The sequence below is a fragment of the Gobius niger genome, assembly GCF_951799975.1.
Source record: "Gobius niger genome assembly, chromosome: 6".
Classification (NCBI taxonomy): domain Eukaryota; kingdom Metazoa; phylum Chordata; class Actinopteri; order Gobiiformes; family Gobiidae; genus Gobius; species Gobius niger.
Window position 1 is genome coordinate 15,395,583 of NC_136857.1, and position 13,025 is coordinate 15,408,607.

The window sequence follows — 13,025 nt, forward strand, 5'->3', positions numbered from 1 at the left end:
TACATCTAGCTCTCCTTATGGTTAATTTTCCAACAAAAAAGGCCTTATTGTCCAATCAAATCTCTGTACATATGTATTTGATAGTACAGTGGGGGAAAACAGTATTTGGCCAAAATCCAATAGAATGTCTATGTGAAACTGACCAAATACTTTTTTCCCCACTGTATGAGGATTATTCATATAGGATTTCCTTTTACATCTTGTTTTCTTGGCTACACTGGAGGAAACAGACAAAAACGATTTAAAGAAAATGCTACTTTTGTGTAAATTACAAATTTAGAAATGCTTTATGTTTCAGTATTTTGGTTCAAGGTGTAAACATGTTTATATCATACCGGACGTAAAAAGCACAACAATCATACTCTTAAAAATACATCTTTATTGTTACAGAAAAAAAAACTAAATATGTAATAATTCTCCCAGACTGAAAATACCCATTCAACAGTAGTTCATAAATACCATTTCAGGACAGTATAAATACATCTGATTAGATCCTTCTTTTGAATATCTCAACTTTTCCATTAAATCTCATCACTTCTTATATCTTTTCACAAATGATACAGTCTCATCCTGCAAAGCCCTTAAATTATCCAAGAATTAAAAGTGATTATAACATAACCACAATATTTGACAGTGTAAAAGCCAGCTATAATACAATAGGTAGACTGTATTCTGCACTTTTTATATATATACACAATGGGCTGGTAATTGTAATGCTGATGAATGGGAATTAACTTCCCAAATGTGAACCTGAACAGCATTTCACAAATATTTATATGCAAATTCATAGAAAGAACAAATGTAATTTTGTCATTCAGGTCACAGTACTGCGCAAGCTAATTTGGCAAATTGAATGAGATTAGCATATACACACAACACAAAGCTTATAACTTAAGATAAACAATTTCACAAAATAAAATAGCACAGCTATAGGTCCAGACATTTCAGCATCTTATGTATTAGGTCACAGTGATTAAGTGAATTAAAATATCATAAATTTCAGCTGATGACCAGAAGTATAAAATGTTAGCAGTACCAGTCTCAAATCTCACCATAGTGGTTTATAAATATATAGATATTGCTCAAACTGGTACTGATCCCTTTACAAGAGCTTTTTCAAAGATATTGGCAGGCACTCATTCCATCTCTATCACTTAATATCTATGATGGCAGAAGTGTTTTAGAGTTTGCATGAAAACTCACGATTGTAGTACATGTTTGAATACTGTGGTTATTGCAGTTATTCCATGTCGTCTTCACAAACAGGTTCCTCAAAACTTATCACCTCCTCATATGTTAATCCTGCAGAAGGAGAAACATGTTAAAAGGGCTAAAAAAAAACATCACTTGTTAATGCATGACAAAATAATATAATTGTCCAACAGCACTGTCTGTTTTTTTCCCATAGGGACTTATTTGTGTCTAACTAAATGCAGAAATTCTGAAGCAATAAACCTGATACTTGATAACGATTTATATGCCACAAATGCAGAAGTGAGGGGCTACGCTGTGCATGTCTGAAGTGGAGGCAAGTGGACGCTTCTCTTACAAAAACCTCTCACAGGTTATTTTGGTAACCACACTATTTTACCAGTGGCGTGCAGTCAAGGCCAGCAAGGCCTTCTCTGTTGGCCCAAGTTATTTTAAAATGGGCCAAATGTATTTTAATTTATGTCCTAATATTATTTAAAATAGCTCAAAATATTAAATTTTGCATATTTCATATTGTTATAAAAGTCATAAAATGTTTAGCTCTGTGTTGCCAAGTGCGACAGAGAGGTCTCTGCCTTTGTTTGTGTTGTCCTTGTGTGCAGTAAAGTGTTCGCTAATTAAACTGTATAGGCAGCGTAATGGTAAAATCTAAAGCCACCATGGCATATTTTACAGATCACTGTATAAAGGCCGAGCTCCTGCGTTTTAAATAATCTATATACAAGAGCAGTGGGCACCATGCCTGTTTTTGTTTTGTATACTTTATTGTCCCCATAGGAACATTTGTCCTCTGCATTTAACCCATCCTTCGATGCCCCTGAGGAGCACTGGTGGACGGTGCCGCGCCCGGGGACCCATCTCCAGATGGGGAGCCAGGCTGATGGTCAGAATCACCTGGCTGGATGATTCACCTGTTGCTCATGTTTTTAGTGGTAGGGGAAACCAGAGTACCCGAAGGAAACCTACACAGACACGGGGAGAACATGCAAACTCCACACAGAAAGGCCCCATCCTGGCGGGGATCGAACCCAGGACCTTCTAGTTGTGAAGCAGAGACGCTAACTGCTGCGCTACTGTGCCGTGGACTTTCTGCGTGGAGTTTGAATGTTCTCCTCGTGTCTGCATAGGTTTCCTCCGGGCACTCCGATTTCCCCTGCCACTAAAACATGTACAATAGGCCAGGATGAATGAGAGTGTGTTTGAGAGTGCAGATGGGAGACGACGAATAGAAATTAGCCCAATGCGTGTTTACATGCATGAGACCCATGTGTGTTCATTAACATGCACTGTCCTGACCAAATAAACCAATAAATAAATAATGTAACATACGTTTCCACTCCTCAATGTCCAGCTCTCGGCTTTCAAAGCTCTGGTCATAAGGCTCGGCCACTGGTTCGTCGTCAGGGTCGTGGTACTGGCTGAAGTATGGATGAGCCAAGGCTTCAGCCGCTGTTATCCTTTGATCTGTATCCAGAACCAGCATTTTCTCCAGAAGGTCCACAGCTTTTACAGATTAGAAAAAAGAGAAATACAGTCCAGCATTAGCGCAGCACAATATTAAAATAACGTGTGATATGCGATACAGGTGTGCGATATCGCAACATCGATATATTTCTCATTCACCTGACATGTACAAGCCCCATATATCCACTAGTACATATATCCACTAGTTAAGTTCCTTAAGAAGATGATTCAAATCATCTTCTTGATGATTCAAATCATCTTCCTTAAGATAATTTGAATATTAAAAATACAATTATGAGTTATGTTGACCGAATAGACTTCAAAATACAGATGCTTTTACAATAGATCTTCACAAAAGCATACATTTTGTTTTTATTCACATTCACATTCACCATTGTGTATATGACAAGCATAGTTTGTGATTTGTGTAGTTTAGTGTCAAGAATATCTCAAAGAAAGCACAAACAACACAATCTCTTTTTGTATAAGGATAGACTGGCGTTACACAAAAGGTTGAAAGCTACTCAAGAACTCATTCCAAGCAGATGGGAATTGCTATTCACTCTTTAGAAAGTAGACTAGTGCGAGTGTTATTAAAACAAAGTATGGTGCATAAATTAAAAGTCATTTTGTCTTGAAAATGTTGGTATAAATCAAACATTCATTACCAAGGGGGTTGGCACCAAGGAACACATCCGCAAAGCTCCTCTTGGGCATGATTGGTAAGGACATGACATAATTTCTGGCCTGAAAAACAAAATACAATGAGATTATGCAAACAAACAAAAAACGATTTATGTTCAGCGGAAACTAAGTTCAGTGGCATAACTTGTCATGCTGGAAACCTTATAGTACAATCACGCTATTTACAGAAACATTATGACAATCCAAACATTGTTTTACAGCTCCCTGAAGTGCACAGCCAGCCAACCAATCAGCAAACTCAAAATATAAGCATTTTAGGAAACAATACCAGAAGAAACAAGAGCAAATAACAGGAGAAGAGTGTTCATACATTTTGACCACAGTTGCAAACAAAAGCGTGGCTATGATTACCATTATGCACAATTTTTTTAAGCTCGTGCAAGACGGCAACCCTACCCGAATTAACACCTTTTTGAGTGATTTTAGAGACAGTTGTGGTGAACAGGTCTGGGCTCATTCTACACATTAGGACATTGCAGGAACATGTAGGGGAAGGAAAATACATACTTCAACATTTTTAAACTCTGTATAGTCCCTTTAAGTATTTATTGTAAATAAGTAATTTATTAATTCTCCTCATTCCCAAGTTTGGCATTGGGGTTGGAGATCTCGATGGCCAGCTGAGCAGCTCATTCAACAATTAACTTCCTGTTTTTGGAGGATTCGTTGTGGGCAATCTCAGCGCAGTGAGTCTTGTTGCTCATCATGAGGACCTCGAGCTCTTTGATGTTGTGGACCAAGACCTTCTTAAAGCCAGTTGGCAGGATGTACTTTGTCTTCTTATTGCGACCATAACCAATATTCGGCTTCAACATCTGCCCCTTGAACCGCCTGCGTACCCTGTTGTCGAAACCTCTGGGCTTACGCCAGTTTTTGGCAATCTTGACATATCGGTCAGACTGATGACTTCCTTGTCCTCTTTTTGACAATCTTGGGCTTGGTGAAGGGCCTGATGACCACTGATGTAAATCAAAAAGGAATGTTGCACAAATTTGCAATTTTGTTGTTGTCGTTATCCTCTCTCCATCTTTGTATTTTTAGGGATGCAATTAGCTCAGAGTTGTCCTCTGATACAGTACACAGAGAGAAACTATGCATGAACCATTGCTCTGGCATATCAGCATTTTATGATTGTCCAGGTATAAATGCAAGCTCGTTGTGTTGTCCTGACATAGGTCCAGCTTAGTAACACATGCACATGCCAAGATCTGCAACATATTTTAAAAAAGCTAGCAGTATCTACTTTTTTAAAATACTGTTGTGAAAAATGGACAATGTGCTTCATTTACTCTTTACAATCAATGCAAATAAAGATACTGCAGAATCTTTGTTACATCAGAAAGATGCAAATGCCTGAGAAAGGTCCCGCCCTAGTCTTCTCACCTCATGACTGGGCATCCTGTTTATTAGAGTTGTCGGGGGTGTTCCTGTTAAACGCATTATCTGCTGTAGCTGGTTTATATCTATGAAGCTTGTGTCAAGGTGCGTAGAGTGACAGAGCAGAGTCTGTTAAATGCTGTTTCACAATGTGCAAAAGCTGGCGTATTCAATGTATTAGCAAAAACAATGTAGAGGCATACAACTTTAGGAAGCATAAAAAAAAGCCAGTGCAACAAACATCACCAAACTACCAGGCACTAGCAGCATGCTAACAATAAGGAACACACAACACATCCGAACATATGCACCGTAACAGTTTAAGAACTTGCACAACTTTATAAACTCACAGACTCCGAAGAGATTTTCTTCAAGAGAGACGGCTCCGGCGTCCCCACGAGAAGCATGATTAGCTTCAATTGGTCAATGTCTACCATCATAGGGTAAAGGAAGACCAGACAATCCAGTAGATGACAAGATCGACATCACTATTTCAATTTTGTCACAAATGGAAGTGGAAAGAGGGTCAGAGCTGATATAAGCTGAATACGCACATGCTGAGAAAGTGCAGAGAAGGCTTTTGAAGTCACATAATTATAAGCAAAGTTTATGTGCAGATTGGTTTTAAAATGCAGCATCCATCAAAGCTGAAAATGTAACAATTCCCCGAGCAAAAGAGGTAATGACCAGCAGGGGCAAAGCCAAAGGAGCGAAGATGAATTGTGTTTTAATAGATTCATTCAGGAAGCATAATGTTGTACCCAGCAGCAGCCAAAGTAATGCTGTTTAGTACAAAGTCCAAATGCCATTGTATACCTGTAATATTGTCAAAAAATATAGCTGTTACATGTAGCCCACAGCAGTCTCATCAAATTAACAGAGTTATTAATATTTTCTTTACAGGGGATCCCTGCCATCTATCACGCCAAATAAATCATTTACATGTTTATTTTACAATTGACAGTAGGGGGTGTACCAATATATTGACTTTGGGATACCTATCCATATAGATACTTTTGATGACATAATGCATATTAATGACAGGCATCATACATATTAATCAGGTGGCAGAGCTTCACTGTTTGAGTCAATAGAGGCCAATAATGGTCAGTAGAGGGCAGTAGAGCCACCACTGTCACAAATATATATATTTATAAATAAATATAATAAATATATATAATAATATTTATATTTTTTTATTTATATATAATAATATAATAATAAATATGTATATATATATATATGTCTGTGGTTTGTTGTTTATTTAAATGTAAATGAGGTGATGCCACTGACAGATCTATAGACCAATTTTCAGTGTGCAAGTCAAGGGATCTTTTATTCACTTATTTAAAAAGGAAACGGGGTATAATACACAGGAAAACAATTGTATATCCTGAATAATATGTTCGATAATATGTCATCGATTATCGCAGTATCGGCGTTTCGTGAGAATATCGCTATCGTGAGCCATGTCAAATCGTGAGGTAAAAGGCCAGTATTTAAATTTTAATTTGGAACTGGGTTCAGAGTGAAAACAAGACAAAGAGCTCAGAGTTCATTGTAGTTAAAAGTCAAGGTTCTGTTAACAATCACAAGCTGCAGAAAGACTGAAGTAGTGTTTCCAAATATCAGCTGAGAGACTAACAGTTAATGCAAAGGATACGGTCGGTGCCAGGGAACAGTGTCCGTCCAGTGAGGAGCTCTGCCATAATACAGCCCACAGACCAAATATCCACTGTAACACACAAAAAAACTCAGGTTATACAAGAGGCTGACATTTGTTATTTACAGAAAGCAGTTTATTCAATGGACCTGTCATGTTGTAATGCATCCAGTTGAGCATGATCTCTGGGGCTCGGTACCAGCGGGTGGCCACGTATCCGGTCATCTCATCATCAGTCTGCCGTGCCAAACCAAAGTCCAAGATCTGAGAAAGGCAAAAAAAAAGGACAGATTGTTATAAAAAAAATAAAAAAAAGGGAGTCAATAATACACTGATCAAGAGCAGAAGTTCACCGACTTTTAGTTCACAGTCTTCATTCACAGCCAGGTTACTTGGTTTCAGATCCTGGACAAACAAAAAACAAAAAAAGTACAGTACAGTATTTACAGACATTACATAAGTAAGTAATATGATAAAAAAGGATTGTGCAAAAAAAAAAAAAATCCAAATGCAGCTGCACAATAAATTGCAAAAAAAACAACACACATTTATTTTACTTAGAGCTAAAAATCAAAATGTATGGCAACTTGTTTGATTGAAAAAAATCAGGGTTTAAGTTTAGTCTCAGTCACAATCTTCCCAATTTAGATCCAAATTAGCCTCGAGTCACAAATGATTTTGACACAGTTAAGGTTAAAGCAGAACTAAGTAACTCATGCCCCATAAGCGCCACTGCAGGTGCCTGCATGTTGCGTTCTTTTCACTCATTAATTGTCCGTGAGATTAAATACTACGCTGACAGAAAAGACAAAGGGAGAGAGGGATGTTGTAGATTTTGCCACAACCCAATTACACAATGGAGATGGGTTTTTTTCACTCAAACCTGGCTGTGAATACTGCTAAAGTGGCGCTAGCCCGCAGTTAGCTTTGCCAATTAGCTTCTTCTGATCATGATTCCATTAGTGTGTATTGGGGCTGCGGATCGGAGCAGGGAAAGCTTCAAGTGTGGTTTTGTGGCCACAAAACCAGAAAGACCCCAATCATCCCATCAACACTTGTATTGCCCCCAGAGGGACTACAAAAAGGATTTAAGGTAAACAACATCCTTCGACACTGCTGGGGCAACTCATAAGGAGCAATGGGCAGCTGTGTGCATATAGGCATGCCTTTTTATTGACCGATGGCCAATAATGTAAAAATATATATATATATTGTCCCGATATATTGGTCAGGCCCTAATTGACACCTGAGAAACGAACAATGTTAATCACTTAAGTAATGTTTTGCTAAAGCATCTATTATCACCAATCACACAGTCTCTTCAAGGTAATGCCTTCAGGGAGGAGACTGCGGAATCTACGGGTCAGTTCCAGTCAACTGAGGAACAGTTTCATACACAAGGCCATCGGGAAGCTGAACTCCCAGCCCACCCTCCCACCGCTCCACAATCAAGGATGAGAGACATATAAATTCAAACCATTGACATGGTTTGACAAATAAATAAATGTTGAATCTGGTAACAATTTTAGAAATACTTAATTTTGTTCATTGCTTCACCGCCAGAACATTGTGCTCACACAAACAGAACATCATGTGAAATTAGGGCCACGTTCACATCGTTGGTTCCCGTTTACACAAGCTCACTTCTGCCAAGTAACTATGCCATAAACTATTGCATGGTTTTACACATGCTAAAGTTAAAGGCCAAAGTAATATTGCAATAAGAGCTGTACAATGACAAAAAGGTCACTTACTCTGTGAATAATGTCAGCTGAATGGATATACTAGAAAAAGAGGAAAACAAGAGAGATCAGGTAACATTATCTCTTCAGAGCTGGAAGTTAGCGCTTGATGACAATGCAACACAATTTGTTTATTGGAGCTCACCTTTAGCCCTCGGAGAATCTGATATATGAGGAACTGCACATGGTCGTCTGTCAGTTTTTGGCATTTCACAATGTTGTTAAGATCAGCCCCCATGAGGTGAGTGACGAGATATCTGCAAACAAAACCAAATCAAACAAAATGTCACAATAAAAACTGGTTAAGCCGCTAATTTATGTTCACTTCCCTCTCGAGACTCTAAAATGCCAAGCCCTTTACAAAGGGCCTGTCATTTAGGTGCTACACACCCAGAAAAATGAGCCCAATATGCTACATCAGTGGATAATTCAAATTTAATCCCCGGCTTCTTTCAAATGCACAAATCAGAGCTCCAGTAATGCAGCAAGAACAGGACGCTCTAGCTGCACTTTTCTGGCCAAAACACACAAGGCCATGTGCTGCCTCGTCACTCAGTCCGGACTCAACAAATTCCTGCTTTATGAATACTCTCCTATTATCACTCAGCACAGAGAGACAGACTGAAAATAGCAGCAGGTTGTGTTTGAACTTGTTCGCTGTCGCAATGCACACCAAAGCAAAAAGTTCACTGCCTTGGAAAAAAGGATATAAATAGTGACACAAGGTTTCCTTTCTGTGGTAGTAACAGGTTCAGGACTGACGCTAAAGGAGATTGACTAGGTTATTGTGAGCCAGTCTGTATTTTAAGATACAAACACCCCCCACAACAATAGCAACATGTACACATCTGTATTACCTCCATAACACACCTAGTTTCAATCAAAACAAACGACCCACACAACAATCATGTCTCCATTTTAACACTGGGGGAAAAAACAAAACCTTTCTTTCTTTCTTTCTAAAACTAATTAACAACTATCAACAACTGTGTTCCATGCAAAGCAGTGCTATGATTAAAGTGCCGCTCCCATAATAGTCATGCAGCACTTAGTGTAATGCATAATATGAAGAAATTGCATAGTATGAAATCTGGAAGCCAGTTAGAAAACTTGTGTAGCCTGTCAGATTGACAGCCAGGAAAACACAACGCACTGAATGTATCCTGAAGATAATGTTACAACTGAATATAAATAAACAACTGAGCACTAAGAGCAAAGTGGGTTTAATTATATTTATTTAAAAGGCACACTGCATAACATTTTGGACTATACAGTGGCCATCAATACCAAACATGCTCCCAATGACCAACTCAACACAGAAAATGCTATTTCTGCAGTGTGTAATCAAAGAATGGATTTGGATGAGAATTTAAATCTCAAATTCTGCTGATTTTAGTCACATCTCCATGGAGACGAGCAGGAGAAATACCCGCTCCCTGTTAAGTTACAGTCATGTCTTAGGAGAGCTGAGCCACTCACAGCAAAGGCACATGCCTGTTTGTAAATTTATGAGGCATTTTTCAATGATGAAAATATCTGTCATACAATAAATGCTTGTTATTTATTGGATAAAATCCTGCGCTGTGTGGCTTTAATTTGAAAAAAGAACAAACCTATATGCTGTAAGCATCCTAAAATGTCTTAATGTTCTCGCTACAAGCTGAAGTTGACCATGCAATAAACAAAAATTTGTGGATTCTTAACAAATTTTTCTCACTCAAAGAATTTAACCCAATTATAAAGCATTTATAAGTCTAGAATTTATCACTGAAATCAATCATCCAATATAGAACCATTGACAGAGGTCTGGTCTCACACAGAACTTGTCATTTGTTGTAATTGAAATCTGGAGCACTTTATAAAACAACAGTGATTTACACTAGCGGCAAGATAATGTCTCGGCAGCGGCTTCCTATTTCTAAAAATCAACTTCAACAAACGGCAACAAGGCGGTTAGGTGCAGAGAAGTGAGATTACGAAAGCAGAAGGAAGGAAGTACGAGGAAGTCGCTGTTGCAGCTGGAGCAGTCTTAGAAATGGTTCCATGTTTGGCATAATAGCCCCCGGGTATTTCAACCCAGCCAGAAACAAGCTACCGACACCAGCACACACACAGCACTATCAGAGAAGGAGAAAAGACTTACACATCCTTAAATTCCTTTAGGCTTGTTGCTGGTGAGAAGACGTCTAAAAGGCCAATTACCTGCAAGAAGACAAAAACAAAGTCGTCAACAAAGACAAGAAAGTAGCTTTATGTAGCATTCAGAAATTGCAACAAGTCACAACTTACAACAAAGTATAGTTAACAAACGTTTTAACTCAAACAAAATGACTTACATTTTCGTGTTTCATGTGCTTGAGCAGCCGCAGCTCTCTGTACGTTCTCTTTGCGTGGATGATGGACTGAAATGGTCGTGAGAGCTTCTTCACAGCGATTTTCAGACCAGTTTTCACATCATATGCAGAACTGAAGGAGACGAGGACAAGAAGGTGGTCATCATATTTGTCCAAATTAACGATTGGACTTCAGATGTTTAAAAAACTAGTTAACACTTAAGAAAATCAAAATCAGAATTACTTTATCGATCGCCAATTTGGGAAATTCTGTTATAACAGCATGAAGTAAAATTGGAAATCGCAATGCGAGGGAAAAGTGTGCCTGAAGCTGAGACGGTGGTGAGTTTACTGTAGACACTAAATTGAAAGAGCTAGAGCTACTGAAGGCGAAGGAAAGGGCAACATCAGCACAAAATCTCATATCTCAGCATATCACCAGCGTGCCTCTGTCCTGCTGCACTCAAGAGTCTTTGCCTAATCCTCCTCCAGGCCCAGTCTCACCTCAACAGAATGAAAACATTACTTGTAGCTTCAGCAGTTACACTATGACAATAATGTTAACATTCTTAATGTTTCACCCAGGTATAAACAGGTTATGAGTCTCCATATAATCATTATTGCAGGGCTAAGTGTGATTAAAAACCTAATTGTTGACTTAGAGAAGCAAATATAAGCGATCATATTCAGGTGGTTTCATTAAAGGCCAATACAGTTTAAACATGAATCCAATTACAGCAGTGAGGAAGGAGGATTCATTATAAAAATGCAGCAGAGTAAACAGTTATGAACGAAGCTGTTTAGGAAAAACAAACCCGTCCTGATGAGAGAGCAGGCAGTAATCTGACCAGAGACAGATTATGGAGTTGCTCAGCAACAGCACAGCTGTCCTTTTCCATTTGCAAAACAAACATCTGCCCATTGGACCACGATAGACCCCATCCTAGTGTCCTAGATAGCGGCTTGTTAAACTATCAGTCAAGACTCGTCCTTAACCTGACGGCATGAGGACTGTAAATGGTATCGTCTTTTACAAAGTACCAGTAAAGTGATCTCAGTTGTATCCATCATAACAAATGAAAATGAAAGTAACAGAGTGTGCACCCACACCAATTTCTCAGTTCCACCGTAGATTGCCATCAGTTTTAGATGTTTTGCTTTAACAATGGATGCACTGCATGTTTTCACAATCATCGGCACGTTGCTGTTGTAACACTGTGGTTCTATGTTACACGGCTTGATAAACTATTTTAACTTCACTTTTATTAACTACGGTACCTACTGTAATTCTATTGTAAACACACACGTAAAATATGTGTTTCATTGAGTTTGATTATACTTAAGCGCAAACAAGCAGGTTCTACAAGTGCTTTGGGTTTATTTACTTCCTTCCTCCTCAACCCGAACTAAGAGAACTCGAAATCCGAAAAAGTGAGTAAGAAAGAGGCACGGATTTGTAATGAAGACCAGCCTGAGCAACTGCTTGGAGCTAATCTAACTTTAGCTAATGGTGCACAGGCCTGGTCTGAATGAATGGGGTTAAGTTAGGTGACATTACGCCTCAAAGTGACAAAATACACATACCAAACTGATCCATATGCGCCCGAACCGACCGGAGACAGAGTCTGGTACCTCTCTGGCACTTCCCAAATGGTTTTGTTAACGTCTTGTCGATAAAAGTTGGGCCTCTCGTTCTGCGACATTTCTGCAAAACTGCCCAGAGCCGAGAGGAAACTCCCGAGGTGGAAACTCCGTGCGGTGCAGCCCGAGGTAAAGTTTGCCAAGTCCAAAAAACAAACGCAATGCGAAACTTTTCCCCCGTTGTTGAATAAAAGTACGTATAGCGCGTAAAAAAAAGAAGTGGACGCAAGTGTTTCTGAAAACCTGACTTCTGTGTGCAGGTTTTAAGGTTTTGTCCCACCAACGCCTGCTGCTCGCCTGCTCCCGAGACTTCACCAACTGCTCGCAACATGCCGCAAAGTCTCGCGAGACAATACAACTGGCATTTCTTCAGCGGATCAGAGGTCACAGCCATGGCCACAACCTAAGAAATATTACTATATTTAAGATATCCAATGACTTCAAATAATTCTCAGTTACTTCTGGTTAATGGAATTAAGAAGTCAACATGCTTATTTTACTGAAAGAGTGAAGTCTTTTCATATTTTGTTAAATACTCAGAAATTCAATTAAATGACACAAGGCACTGATCAAGTATGGCAGGCTGTATTTAAGCTCATACAGTAGTGTAGCACTTTACACAATTTTGGCGTAACTCAGAAAGTATACAGTTTTTTAAGAAAGTTCTGATAAAACATGTAACAGTCAAAAGAAACACACACAAAGATAATCACACAATTTCATTTTGGTTTAAAAGGCACTTCAATTCGTATTTTCTACCCCCAATGTGGAGCATTGTAATTATAATTCCGGAGACAAAGCATGAGCCATATGTAACCAGTTTTAACACATTTTTTCTTGCCATTGCTTAAATAAATAAAAATGGGCTGACTTTCAGCATTTTTACCC

The 13,025-nt window shown here is 38.8% G+C and overlaps 1 protein-coding gene and 1 pseudogene across 3 annotated transcripts; both read right to left on the reverse strand.

Moving 5' to 3' along the window:
* Nucleotides 1–422: 422 nt before the first annotated feature.
* mapk14a (mitogen-activated protein kinase 14a) lies at nt 423–12,449 on the reverse strand. 2 transcript variants are annotated; one of them, XM_079558536.1, is made up of 12 exons: nt 12,081–12,449; nt 10,500–10,629; nt 10,307–10,365; nt 8,309–8,420; nt 8,176–8,205; nt 6,779–6,826; nt 6,571–6,685; nt 6,422–6,493; nt 4,765–4,844; nt 3,345–3,423; nt 2,542–2,715; nt 423–1,302 (listed from the first exon to the last, which is right to left on the reverse strand). In XM_079558536.1, exons 1-12 carry the CDS (start codon nt 12,197–12,199, stop codon nt 1,241–1,243), a joined length of 1,080 nt encoding a protein of 359 aa, XP_079414662.1. In that variant the 5' UTR covers nt 12,200–12,449; the 3' UTR covers nt 423–1,240. The 2 variants fall into 2 exon arrangements, with proteins under 2 accessions (XP_079414662.1, XP_079414661.1); XM_079558535.1 differs by lacking the exon at nt 4,765–4,844 and adding an exon at nt 5,109–5,188.
* LOC306964297 (large ribosomal subunit protein eL32-like) lies at nt 3,948–4,497 on the reverse strand (annotated as a pseudogene). Its single transcript has 2 exons — nt 4,461–4,497; nt 3,948–4,340 (listed from the first exon to the last, which is right to left on the reverse strand). The product of its transcript is annotated as a large ribosomal subunit protein eL32-like (transcript).
* Nucleotides 12,450–13,025: the final 576 nt, after the last annotated feature.